This window comes from Erpetoichthys calabaricus, chromosome 3 (assembly GCF_900747795.2).
Source record: "Erpetoichthys calabaricus chromosome 3, fErpCal1.3, whole genome shotgun sequence".
NCBI classification, from domain to species: domain Eukaryota; kingdom Metazoa; phylum Chordata; class Cladistia; order Polypteriformes; family Polypteridae; genus Erpetoichthys; species Erpetoichthys calabaricus.
Window position 1 is genome coordinate 308,764,477 of NC_041396.2, and position 13,900 is coordinate 308,778,376.

The following is a 13,900-nucleotide window of genomic DNA, read 5'->3' on the forward strand; positions in this document are numbered from 1 at the left end:
AATGCAATGGCTACTCTCCTGACTACAGCAACAACTCAGTACTTGGCAGCATGTAGACTGAACAAATGTGACTTGTCTGTTTCAGGAGCTCCTGATGTTAAGGCTCAGCGTTGTTCTCAGTTCAGTCCTGCTATGTGTTTACCTTCATCACTTGATGGAGAAGAGGACGAGAAATCTCATGATAGTGACCAAGTGATTGATCTCATTGCTGCTCCTCGTGCAGATCTCTGAGACACACCATTGCCGAATGCTGACTTAGAGCTGTTTGTGGACGGCTCCTCCAGCCATTCTGTGGATGGTGATATTCAGACAAGTTAGGCATCATGTGCACGGACAGAGTGCACAATAAAGACTAAACTTCTAGACTTGCCTAAGAATTGGATAGTACCTAAAGATCAAATGTCAATTGGTGGAGAGAGACCCTTCAAAGGACCATTGGCATTTCAAAGCTGCTTCTGTCGTGCCATTCAGATGATGTGCGGTGGCACACACTCTCAGCTGCTCCAAGCCACTTTGCAACTTTGTCTGCTCATTCAATTAACTGGGGGTCACTGGTGACCCCATATACAACACTATTCTGCTCTCTGTGATCTGACCCAAGACCTGGGCATCAGGGCAGCAGTGCCACGCATCACAGCAGGGAGGTCAATCTGAGTTGTTTGCTAAATGCCTGCTTGAACTCGAGTGCAGACAGCTGGATGGATGGATGGAGAGGATGTGCGCCCTGCTCTGTTTGTAGTGAAACCGTTCAGTGGGTGACACTGCGTGGCTCCAGAATCTCCCTGAATGTTTCTGTTTGCCTTCACATATCGATTTCTGCCTGCCGCACAAGTCAACACCCCGACTCACTCCTGGAGCTGCTGTTAATGCCGGCTTTTCCAGGTATTCCCGGCCCCTCGGCCAGTCTGGTGGGATTGCAAATTAAGTATTCAGTCACAGAATGTAGAACAAACCAGAAGTTCAAATGTTTATAATAATTTACCATTCCTTGTTTCATTCATGTGAATATTAGAAGATTTCAGCAACAGAATGTCACACTTTTTACCCTTCATTGAAAAATATGGAAAAGTGCAGCCAAGGATTGGCAAAGCTAAATTGGTCTCTGAGTGTGTGTGTGTGTGTGTTTGTGTGTGTGTGTGTGTGTGTGTGTGTGTGTGTGTGTGTGTGTGTGTGTTCACCCTGTGATGGAGTGGCGCCCTGTCCAGGGATTGTTCCATCTTTGTTTCCGATGTTTTCAGCGATTTGATGCCAGCTACCTTGTCACCCTGCTCTATATAAGTGAATTAAGAAGATGGATGATGAATGTTGTTTCATGAATCTTAGTATAAAGAACAAAAACTGTGTGACTAACAACATGAGCAGTGAAAGTGGGGATCCGCAACAGCCTTCTCTAAATGACCACCATCACAAACAGGTAGTAAAGAAGGCCAACTTGATTCTGTCACACAGCAGCCATCCTCTGTCTCCAAAGTGTCACTTGTGTCCATCAAGCTGCTGATTTAGGGTTTCAAGGGTGAAGACCCCCAGACTGAAGTCCTCTTTTATCTCAGAGCTATCAGCCTTCTGAATTCTAATAGCTGCAGGAGTCCTGCGGAGTTCTGAATTATTATTGTGTGCTCTTCATTATTATTGATCAAGAATCGTTATTCATTAATGTGAATTTCTCATTGGGATTAATAAAGTATCTATCTATCTATCTATCTATCTATCTATCTATCTATCTATCTATCTATCTATCTATCTATCTATCTATCTATCTATCTATCTATCTATCTATCTATCTATCTATCTATCTATCTATTCTGATTTGTACAAGTCTTATGGTGTGTGTGCTGATTAACACAATGTCATATGTGGTCTCTTTTATTATTTTCTTGTCCCTATTTAACAATGTCCTACGTGTCACACATTACTGCTGCTCACAAATTTCCCTCTGTGATAATAAAAGTCTTCTGCCGTCCTGAAGAGTAAAAGCCACACATGCAAAGAGAGAACGTGGAGATTCCACACCGGCAGTGACCGGGCGAAGGACTGGAACAAGAACTCTAAATCAAAAGGGCAGAAGTGCGGACCACCACATCATAATACCTCCTGAATAAACACACAAGGGGGTCTGAAATGAGGGGGCAACTCTTAAAGTGGAACAAGTAAAGCATCAGCTGAGCAGAGCAGAAATGAGCTAAGAGTCCGTCAGGAATTGTCTTAAACAGTGCAGACCATAATACCTTAAAACTCAATTTATGGGTCATGTTTACTAAAATAAAGAAATAAACTAATGTCTTCATTGAATGGTTGTTTTATTTTACAAAACATACTGTGTTATTTCACAAATATTTCACTTTCTTGCTGTTCACATCACCCCGGAGGACTACTTTGTCTCCTCTGGTCCAACATAAAGGGATGAAGCAGACATGGAGTGGACAGTCCAGAGCCCAAAACCTCCACCAAAGCACTGGTTGCCCTCCGCTTGTATTGTTATATCTCATAATAGTTTTTATTATTTACTGACAATGACAAAATGTCAATATAATACAGAAAAAAAGTCTCCATGTTTACTGTGTGTTAAAATTGTACACAAATACTATACTGCAGCAGCCCTACTAGATGGCATAGCAGTGAGGATTATAAAAATAATTCAAAATATGTCAAGGGTGGTATTAAAAACAAGTGAAGCTTTTTAACAGTTATATAAAATATTTTTAAACCGTAATATTAACAAATGTCAGTCTAAAGGAGCAAATCCTACGTTTAATTGTGGACATCAAACCTCATTTGACCTTCTCAGTCATCCATTTCAGTTCCTCACAGTCACCTCAGTGTCATTTAGTGAGCCAGCAGTGTGAGGAGTGAAGGCCGACTGCTCCGTCTGCACTCGTCTGTCATCTGCTGCCTTAGTGAGGAGGAGTGCAGATTAAAGTGCAGGAATAGGAAACATCCGCTTTAAGATTAAAATTAAATGTTAATATTGACACAAAAGTAAAATAAGAAAGGAAGAAGTACGCTGTGTGATTTGATTCTTTGTATAATCCCCACCTGCCTGACCAAAGCTTTGTCGCTGAACAGAATTTCGGCTGTCACTGAGCTCTGCTGTGCACAAACTGTAACTGCAGATATTAAAAGATTTTTACATTTCTAGATTTTGGGTAAAATTCAACAAATTACTTAACAATTTATAAACAGATAATGATTGTGTCCCAAAGTAATGAAAAATATAATAATCATATACTACTTAAAAAAAAATAGCATCACCAAGAAACCCTGAAGTATAGAAATCAGTTGCCAGGAGTCTCCTACATTTGCTGTTCTCTTTACTTAATACTGTAATAAAGAGAAGTGTTATGAAAACAACTGTGGTGAATTAAACAATATGTGCACTTTACCTGAATCCAGTACAATTTTGACAAAACCAAATAATACCAGCAACACAGCGAGTAGAAACAGATGTTATTGTTAATAAATGAGATCAGGAATTGTACTGCTAATGTGAAAAATGAGGAAGGCAGAATGCATAAAAACATCAAAATAAGTAAACAGAGGAAATTACTTTTATGTTGTTTATTTGAGGTTTTAGCATTTACAGTAAATTGACCAAAGAAGAAGCTGGGCTAAATATTTTCAATGTCAGGATTATTTTAAGTGCTTTTCGGAACCAGGAATAAAAAAAGGCATAAAGAATCGGATTAACTCCAAAGTTCACTTCACTTATCAGCACTAAGACATTGCGCAGGATAAATATGATAGCATTATAATAATTAGCACTCAGATTGAAGACATAAAAAGGCATCCAGCACATAATAAAAGCCCCCACGACTACTCCTAATGTTTTTGCGGCTTTTCTTTCAGATGGTTTTGATATTTTTCTGTCACTCAACTCCACAGTTTCCCTCTTTTCTATCATACAGTTGATGGCTCTTGAATGGCTTCTTGCAACTACAAATATTCTGATATAAAAACCAATCATCAGTGAATAAGGAATAATAAACACAATGAGTAACATAAAAATGTTCATTTCATGACGAGTGTATACTCCACAAAATTGTTCACATATCTTTACATCAATATCACTAAAACATAAAAGTATGACTGTAATTAGAAGTGCAAACAGCCACACTCCAGCAATGCTGATCTTTGCGACAGTCAAAGTTATTTTTGAGCTGTAAAAGAAAGGATGGCAGACAGCAATGTAGCGATCAATGGATATTAAAACCACATTATATACAACAACTAAGCTAAAATAATTTACAAGTACAAGATAGACATAACAATAAATAACTCCAAAGTACCAGCAAGTTTCTATCATAACAATGAAACTGATGGGCAACACAAAGAAACCTGTTAAGAAATCGGCCGCTGCAAGTGAAAGGATCAGAAGATTAGTCGGCGTGTGCAGCTGAACAAAATGAGAAATAGAAATGATGACAAGAAGATTTCCAAAGATTGTTGATAAAAGCAACAGAAATGCAAAAGCATAAAACGGTGCATAGACTTGGGTTTCAAATATCAGTTTATAACAAGATGCATTACTGTGAGGAAAGCAAAGGCCAATTTTCAGTCCATTCATGTCCATGTCTGTCACTGCAGTGATGCCATCCTAAGAGGAGCCGTCCTGCCTGCACACAAACAGCGAGATGTTTATACACTGAGGCCCTGCGACTGCCATATTCTCTCTGCTGACGTAATTCACATGAGGCGTCTCTCTGCTGTGTGTGCTTCACAAATTCTCTCAGGATGTTTGTTTGTTGATTTCAGTTGCTATTCACTAATGAGTTCATCAAATCTCAGATGTCTTCATTATATTTGTTTGTCCGGAGCCGTTCAGGGCTGCGGTGGTCTCTCCTCACAGCTCCACAGTGGTCCAGCTGCTGGCTCTCTGCAGTTTGCCTTTTTCTCCCTCTACCTCCTGATTTTTTTTTAACATAACAAAGATAGGATATCAATATCTGGAACTCCTGATCTCATGAATGAGGCTGTGGTCTTAATGCCATGCAGGCCGTCCGCTCCGATTCCAGATCTTTTGACATCAACGTTCACCAGCACAGTTGAATAGTTAGCAGCAAGAACCCGTGATCTCTTGAAGTGGAATGGGGACGTTGTCCAGTAATCAGTTGGTCGATGGCCTGGTCCACGGCTTGATCCACTCTCTGGTATGGCTTGCTTCTCCTTGAAGTCAGATGATTCGTTTGTCTGCAGACCTTTAGCACAGTTCAATCTTCAGGTTCAGATTCAAGTGCTGTCAGAAACAACGTTCTGGGAAGAGCCTGCAGGTGTAAAGACTTCAAAGCTTTGTTCCACATTAGTCAGCATTGCAATACTTCATCTGTAATTTTTAAAAGTTACTCATGGATCCCAAAATAGTGTCTCATGAGGTGTTCGGCCTGCTTTCATTTTATCTGAGCTCTGCTTGCCTCTTGCCAAATTATAGAAAATAAAGCTAACCCTTCTATCAGCTATGTAGTCATTCAAACAACAAAATTCTACTTCACATTTCTGATTTTCAAATCATTTGTGAACAAGGAGTGATGGGAAAAGAAATCAACATCTCTCACTATCAAATGCCTCATAATTTAAAATCTATTTTTTATTTAAAAATGCTCTTGTGGCAGCTAGTGCATCACGCCATTGCATACAGTGCTTTAAAGGAAATATTTTGATATCCAGGGGTGTGCAAAAGAAGGGTTACAGTAATGAGTTTGCTGGAATAATCATACCCTTGCATGTCTTTTTCTTTACAAACAACTGTAAACCTACTTTTGCCGACCCATACAGGGTAAGGTGAACTCAGAGGAAGAGGGTCATGTAGCTGGGACAGGTGGGTAAAAGTAGGTTAACATCTGCCTCACATCCTACATGATCCCCTGCCTCTGAGCTGGCATGACCCTCTGCTCCTGAAGGGACTTAGACATTTTTCCAGTCCCTTTGTAAACTACATGACCCTCTGCCTCCCAGCCAGCATGACCTAATGCCTGCCCCAACTACCGGACTTCTGCTACTCTGTTAAGGCCCATACCAATCCTGCCTCTTTTAAGTTACATGCCCCTCCATCCTTTTCAATATTATTCCTCCCCGCAACCCCAAACATCACCACCTTTAAATCAGAATTCAGAGTCCTCACAGCCACGGGCCAGGGGCAAATGGACATCTGGTCATGTACCCATCCTATGAACCTGATCTGTCTCTTATATTTTTTGGAAGACCATCTGTCTTTTTCAGTATTAAACTGACACACCATCTATAATTCAGAGTTCAGAGACCTCACATCCCCGGGTCAGTGGCAAAAAGACATCTGGTCATGTACCCTGCTGAGGCCGGACACATGCAGAAAGTCCCCAACCATCTTCTGGGCATGTGAGAGAAGATAGAGATGGCGAGGGAAAGGTTTTGGGGTTAGGAAGCCTGAAGAGGCTTGGGGGTTGGGGGGGGGGGGGGGGACAAAAGCTTGGTTCGAGGGTTGACGTTCAATAGATCGCAGCGAGGCAGCTGCTCTGCTGTGTATGACCCAAAATCAGGTTGTCTTCGAATGATTTAGTACCGGGCTTCCTATAACTGGAGTTTAGCCCATTGCGGCACTTCTTGTGTGATTTTGGGCTACAGTATACAAAAATAAAATGTATTGTATTGTATTGTAACTGTTTGGTGCGAAAAAGGAAGAGGGAGCAGGTGCTCATCTGGGCAGCTCCCCTGGCCCTGTCTCAAATGGCCCTCCGCACCGGTCTGCCCAAGGGAACACAACTCCAGGTATCATCCGATTGCTTATTTTTCAAAAGCGTTAGATCAGTGGAAACTGCCCTCCCAGCATGCCTTAGGGCCATAGCTGCAGCTCATCTGGCCTGAGATGCTGCACAGTCTTTGCTGCTGGGACATCATGTCACATTCTTAGTTGTGTATGCAATGGCTACTCTCCTGACTACAGCAGCAACTCGGCACTTGATAGCTTCTAGACTGAGCAAATATGACTTGTCTGTTTTAGGAGCTCCTAATGTTAAGGTCCAGCTTTGTTCTCAGTTCAGTCCTGCTATGTGTTTACCTTGGAGATGGAGAAGTGGACGAGAAATCTCATATGATCTCTCATTGCTGCTCCTTGCGCAGATCTCTGAGGCATGCCATTGCCGAATGCTGACTCAGAGCTGTTGGTGGACAGCTCCAGCCATTCTGTGGATGGTGATGTTCAGACAGGTGCACAAACAGAGTGCACAATAAGGACAAAAGTTCAAGACACTCGCTCCTTGCAGTGTTTGTAACTATTTGCCTTGCCTAGGACTTGCATACTAGCTAACAATCAAAGTCAATTGGTGGAGAGAGACCCTTCAAAGGACCATTGGCATTTCAAAGCTGCTTCTGCCATGTTGTTCAGATGATGTGCGGTGGCACACACTCTCAGCTGCTTTGCACCGGTGGTGGAGAAATTTTCAGTAAAAAATGAGCAGAGTCTTCAGAAAAGCAGTCAGAATGTAGACTTTACTGCACAGCATAGCAGAGCACATAAAGCCATCTCAGTTCATGAAGTGAGCCCAGTGGGTTGGGTGCAGTGCGTTTTTATTTCAGTTCTAATCACAAAACATCCCTATTTTGTACATATTTCTCATCATCCACTTTAGATGTTATCTTCGTAATAATGACCTTGTGCTGTGCCTGTTTTCATAACAATTTCCTCACCTTGTAAACTCCTTTCTCCTAATAATAATTAATCTTTTCATAACAATCATTAGGACTCGAAGGTCGTACTTGCCACCTGGCCGGAGATGATCATCATCTGATCATGTTTTACATTCCTCACGTTCCTAATCTTGAGCTCATAAAAATTGGAGGTCTTTTAATTGATCAGCCCTCATCATTAAGTTGGAACCAGGATGACACACATATGAAAAACTGAACTGTTCAATGAATACTTGCTTGTTGCACCAACATCCTGTAAGACTAAAATCACAGGCAGCTGTTCTGGTGAGCGCAACGTAGGTTTACTGATAAGGGCTAAGCTGCTGGAGCTGGAAGCAGGCAAGTGGCCTTGAGTCTGCAAGCACAGTGCTAAAGCCTTTATTAATGAACCCTTACATTTTTATATTGCTCAAAGCTAGCTGATATAATTTGTGTTGTTTTACCATAATTAATTAAGATATTGATTCATGAGGAAGCATTGACATAAGAACTTAAATGCCATCTAGAATGTATGTATACAGGCCAGTGTTACAGCCTGAGAACAAATGTGTTGCGTCATCAGCCAGTGATACGCAGCCATATACGGTCTGACTTACCAATACAGGGGCAAACCTTGATAATCAATTCTTAAAACTTCTTTATAATTCATCCTAACTAACACAATACAGTTTGTTTTTAACCTGATCATCTGAAATGTTCATAAGCCTTAATATATAAATTTAAATGCTAAAATATTTATATGTTTAAAGTGTTTATGCACTAGCATGCAAGTTTCCTTTAAGTTTGCGGGGTGTGGCGGATGGCAGGAACCCTTACCCACTACCGGCTGAGATAACTAACCTGTGTCCACTGTACAGGTTTTGGAGATTGCTCAAGGTGCCCAAAGAGCATCTCTCGGCAGCACGTCTGGGTGTGGCGGAAGTGCTGTCAAATAGGACCCTTTTAAAGATCCAGGCACCCCCTTCCATGCTTACAGTTCCCTCAAAAACACAGCGTCCTTTGACCTTAAAAACAAGGCAAATGAAAAGCAAGCAAACAGGCCACATTGAAAACAAAAGCAGTGAGTGGCCTGTAAAATAATAGTGACTGTGTACGCCACTTAAAAAGATGTCAAGCAACACTTTTTAATAGTCAGTAGTTCTAAATCCAATAATATTGATCCTTCATCTAAACCTCAACACACCTCTTTCTGCTCACTTCAGCTGCCCGGCTTCACTTCACTCCATTAACTGGGGTCAGAGGTGACCCCATATACAACACTATTCCCTGCTCCATGACCCAACCAAGACCTGGGCATCAATGTACCAGTGCCTTGCATCACAGCTGGGAGGTCAATCTGAATTGTTTGCTAAATGCCCATTTGAACTCAGACACAGACAGCTGGATGGATGGAGAGGATGTGCACCCTGCTCTGTTTGTAGTGAAACCATTCAGTGGGTGACACCACGTGGCTCCAGAATCTCCCTGAAGTTTCCTGTTTGCCTTCATATATCGATTTCTGTCTGCTGCACAAGTCAACACCCCGACTCACTCCTGGAGCTCTTGTTAATGCCGGCTTCTCCAGGTATTCCCGGCCCCTTGGCCAGTCTGCAGCCTCCTGAGGAGCGTGTCCTTCTTTTGTAACTATGATGCAATTTCTGGTGTGACTGCAAATTAATTATTCAGTCACAGAATGCAGAACAAAACAGAAATTAAAATGTTTATAATAATTTACTATTCCTTGCTTCATTTCAGTTCATTCGTGTGAATATTGGAAGACGTCAGCAATACAATTTCACACTTTTTACCCTTCTTTGAAAAATATGGAAGAGTGCAGCAGAGGATTGGTAATGCTAAATTAGTGTGTGTGTGTGTGTGTGTGTGTGTGTGTGTGCGTGCGTGTGTGTGTGGGTGTGTGTGTTCACCCTGTGATGGAGTGGCATGTTCTCCAGTGATTGTTCCTGCCTTGTGCCCAATGCTTGCTGGGATTTGACACTGACTACCCTGTCACCCTGCTCTGGATAACTGGATTAAGAAGATGGATGAACGAGTGTTGTCTCATGAATCTCAGTATAAACAACAAAAACTGTGTGACTAACAACATGTGCAGTGAAAGTGGGGGTCTGCAGCAGCTTCCTCTCACTGACCGCCATCACAAACAAGTGGTGAAGAAGGCCAATTTGATTCTGTCACACAGCAGCCATCCTCTGTCTCCAAAGTGTCACTTGTGCTGCTGATTTAGGGTCTCAAGAGTGAGGACCCCCAGACTGAAGTCCTCTTTTATCTCAGAGCTATCAGCCTTCTGAATTATAGTAGCTTACAGTATTATTATTGTGTGCTCTTCGTTATTATTGTTCATGAATCGTTATTCTGATTTGTAGAAGTCTTATGGTGTGTGTGCTGATTACCACAATGGCTGTCATGTGTGGTCTCTTTTATTATTTTCTTGTCCCTATTTAACAATGTCCTATGTGTCACACATTCCTGCTGCTCACAAATTTCCCTCTGAGATAATAAAAGTCTTCTGCTGTCCTGAAGAGTAAAAGCCACACATGCAAAGAGAGAACATGGAGATTCAACACCAGCAGTGACCGGGCGAAGGACTGGAACAAGAACACTAAATCAAAAGGGCAGAAGTGCGGACCACCACATCATAATACCTCCTGAATAAACACACAAGGGGGTCTGAAATGAGGGGGCAACTCTTAAAGTGGAACAAGTAAAGCATCAGCTGAGCAGAGCAGAAATAAAGGAGCTGACGGTCCATCAGGAATCGGCTTATACAGTGCAGACCAGAATACCTTAAAACTCAATTTATGGGTCAGGTTTACTGGTGAACTAAAACCTGAAACCTGAAATGCAAACATAAATGAACAAACTAATTTTTTTGTAAACATTTTTTATTTGCATGTAATGAGAATGTAATAACAGTGAATTTTACACACACACCCATTACACAGTCCTGAAATGTGGGACCTCTAAGACATTCTCTTACAAAATGCTTAAGAGACAAACTGAGCCAAGCTAAATGAAATTCACAAAAAAAATAATGTCTCCCAGTATATTGTGTGCTACATTTGTACAAAAACACTTTACTGCATCAAACCTATTAGATGGGGCCGCAGTGGGGATTATAAAGATCATTCAAAATCATTCAAGGGTGCTTTTAAAAATATGGAAAAACATTTGAACAATTAAAAATATATATATTTTAAAACACCATGTTTTTCAGATTAAAATGTGTTCCCTTTATTAATGTCTTAAACTTGAGACATCAAACTTCATTTGACCTTCTCAGTCATCCACTTCAGTCACCTGTGTCATTTAGTGAGCCAGCAGTGTGAGGAGTGACTGCTCCGTCTGCACTCGTCTGTCATCTGCTGCCTTAGTGAGGAGGAGTGCGGATTAAAGTGCAGAAAGAGGAAACATCGGCTTCACAATAAAATGAAAAGTTAAACATGAGACAAAACTAAATAATAAAGGAACAAGCATCTTATAGGATTTAATTCTTAAACAAATCCCCACCAGCCTAACCAAAGCTGAATAGAATTTCTACCATCGTCTGAGCTCTGCTGGGCACAAACTGTAACTACAGATATTAAAAGATCTTTACATTTGTTGATTTTGGGTAAAATTCAAGACATTACTTAACAATTTATAAACAGATAGTGGATTGTGTCCCAAAGTAATGAAAAACTATAGTAATCATATACTACATAAAAAGATATAACATCACCAAGAAACCCTGAAGTATAGAAATCAGTTTGCCAGGAGTCTCCTACATTTACAGTGCTCTTTATTTAATACTGTAATAAAGTGAAATTGTAAGAAAATAATTGTGGTGAAATAAGCAATATGTACACTTTACCTGAATCCAGTACAATTTTGACAAAACCAAACATCAACAGCAATACAGAGAGTAGAAACAGAGTTTTTTGTTAATAAATGAAATCAGGAATTGTACTGCTAACGTGAAAAGTGAAGAAAGGCAGAATGCACAAAAACATCAAAATAAGTAAACAGAGGAAATTACTTTTATGTTGTTTATTTGAGGTTTTAGCATTTACAGTAAATTGACCAAAGAAGAAGCTGGGCTAAATATTTTACACGTCAGGATTATTTTAAGTGCTTTTCGGAACCAGGAATAAAAAAAAGCGTAAAGAATTGGATTAACACCAAAGCTCACTTCACTTAGCAACACAAAGACATTGCGCAGGATAAATATGATAGTATTATAATAATTAGCACTCAGATTGAAGACATAAAAAGGCATCCAGCAGATAATAAAAGCCCCCACGACTACTCCTAATGTTTTTGCGGCTTTTCGTTCAGACGGTTTTGATATTTTACTGTCACTCACCTCCACAGTTTGTCTCTTTTCTATCATACAGTTGATGGCTCTTGAATGGCTTCTTGCAACTACAAATATTCTGATATAAAAACCAATCATCAGTGAATAAGGGATAAAAAAAACAATGAATAACATAAAAATGTCCATTTCATGAAGAGTGTATACTGCACAAAAGTGTACACATCGCTCTACATCAATATCACTAAGACATAAAAGTATGAGTGTAATGAAAAGTGCAAACAGCCACACTCCAGCAATGCTGACCTTTGCGACAGTCAAAGTGATTTTTGAGCTGTAAAAGAAAGGATGGCAGACAGCAATGTAGCGATCAATGGATATTAAAACCACATTATATACAACAACTAAGCTAAAATAATTTGCAAGTACAACATAGACATAACAATAAATAACTCCAAAGTACCAGCAAGTTTCAATCAGGAGAACTAAAGTCATTGGTATCACAAAGAAACCTGTTAAGAAATCGGCCACTGCAAGTGAAAGGATCAGGAAATTAGTCGGCGTGTGCAGCTGAACAAAATGAGAAATAGAAATGACGACAAGTAGATTTCCAAAGACTGTCGATAAAAGTAACAGAACTGCAAAAACATAAAACGGTCCATAGACTTGTGTTTCATAAATCAGTTTATAGCAAGATGTATTACTTTGAGGAAAGCAATGGCCAATTTTCAGTGCATTCAACTCCATGTCTGTCCCTGACTGAGCCGTCCTGCCTGCACACTGAGATGTTTATACACTGAGGCCCTGCGACTGCCATATTCTCTCTGCTGACGTAATTCACATGAGGCGTCTCTCTGCTGTGTGTGCTTCACAAATTCTCTCAGGATGTTTGTTTGTTCATTTCAGTTCTTACTCACTAATGAGTTCATCAAATCACAGATGTCTTCATTATATTTGTTTATCAGGAGCCGCTCAGGGCTGCGGTGGTCACACCTCACAGCTCCAGACACTTGGATTTGAACCCTGGTCCAGCTAGTAGCTGTCTGCAGTTTTTTTTTTGCCTGATTTTTTTTTCAACATAACAAAGATAGGATATCAATATCTGGATCTCCTGATCTAATGAATGAGGTTCTGGTCTGGATGCTATACAGGCTGCCCCATATGATTCTGGACCCACGATGATCTTTTGACATCAATGGTCAGCTGCATAGCTGAGTTGTTAGCAGCAGGAATCCATGATCCCCTGGACTGGAATTTTGAGTATGTTGTCCAGTAGTTAGTTGGTCGATGGCCTGGTCCACAGCGTGATCCCCTCTCTGGTATGACTTGCTTCTCCATGAAGTCTGATGATTCGTTTGTCAGCAGACCTTTAGCACAGCTCAGTCTCCAGGTTCAGATTCAAGTGCTGTCAGAAACAACATGCTGGGAAGAACCTGCAGGGGTAAAGACTTAAAAGTTTTGTTCCATATTACTCAGTATTGCAATACTTCATCTGTAATTTTTAAAACTTACTTAGGGATTCCAAACAGATAAACAGTTGGTTGTTTTATCCAGTCTCTGCTTGTCTCTTAGGCAATTTGTTTTTAATGGTCAAAAATGATTTCTGAAGCTGGTAAGCACAATGCTGAAGTTTCCACCCATTGTAACCACTGTGTTCAAAAAACAGATCCCTGAATAAAAGAATATCCTGTATTGTTGTATCTAGTTTGGCCATTGTTGTGGATTCCACTCAATTAAAAGCATATCCATCACAACAAGTAAATCATCACAATATAAAATAAAGTTAATCTTAATATATATATATATGTATAAATTATCGTGCGCAAAGGCCAAGGGCGCAAGCCTAAAATGAATGGCCGTGATCTCCGAGCCCTCAGACGGCACTGCATTAAAAACCGTCATTCATCAATAAATGATACAACTGCATGGGCTCAGGACTACCTCAGGAAGTCACTCTCA

The 13,900-nt window shown here is 40.5% G+C and overlaps 1 protein-coding gene across 2 annotated transcripts in view; it reads right to left on the reverse strand.

The window, feature by feature from the left end:
- The window catches only part of LOC127527309 (trace amine-associated receptor 13c-like), an 82,081-nt gene extending 69,176 nt beyond the window's left edge, over positions 1 to 12,905 (reverse strand). The window contains exon 1 of one of the 2 annotated variants that reach the window (XM_051925646.1): positions 12,371 to 12,905. In XM_051925646.1, coding sequence (XP_051781606.1) covers positions 12,371 to 12,688 — 318 coding nt within the window. In that variant the 5' untranslated portion in view covers positions 12,689 to 12,905. Of the gene's footprint in view, positions 1 to 4,332; positions 4,599 to 12,370 lie in introns of those variants that run through there. The other variant, XM_051925645.1, reaches the window with a different exon arrangement.
- Between the last annotated feature and the right edge of the window lie 995 nt (positions 12,906 to 13,900).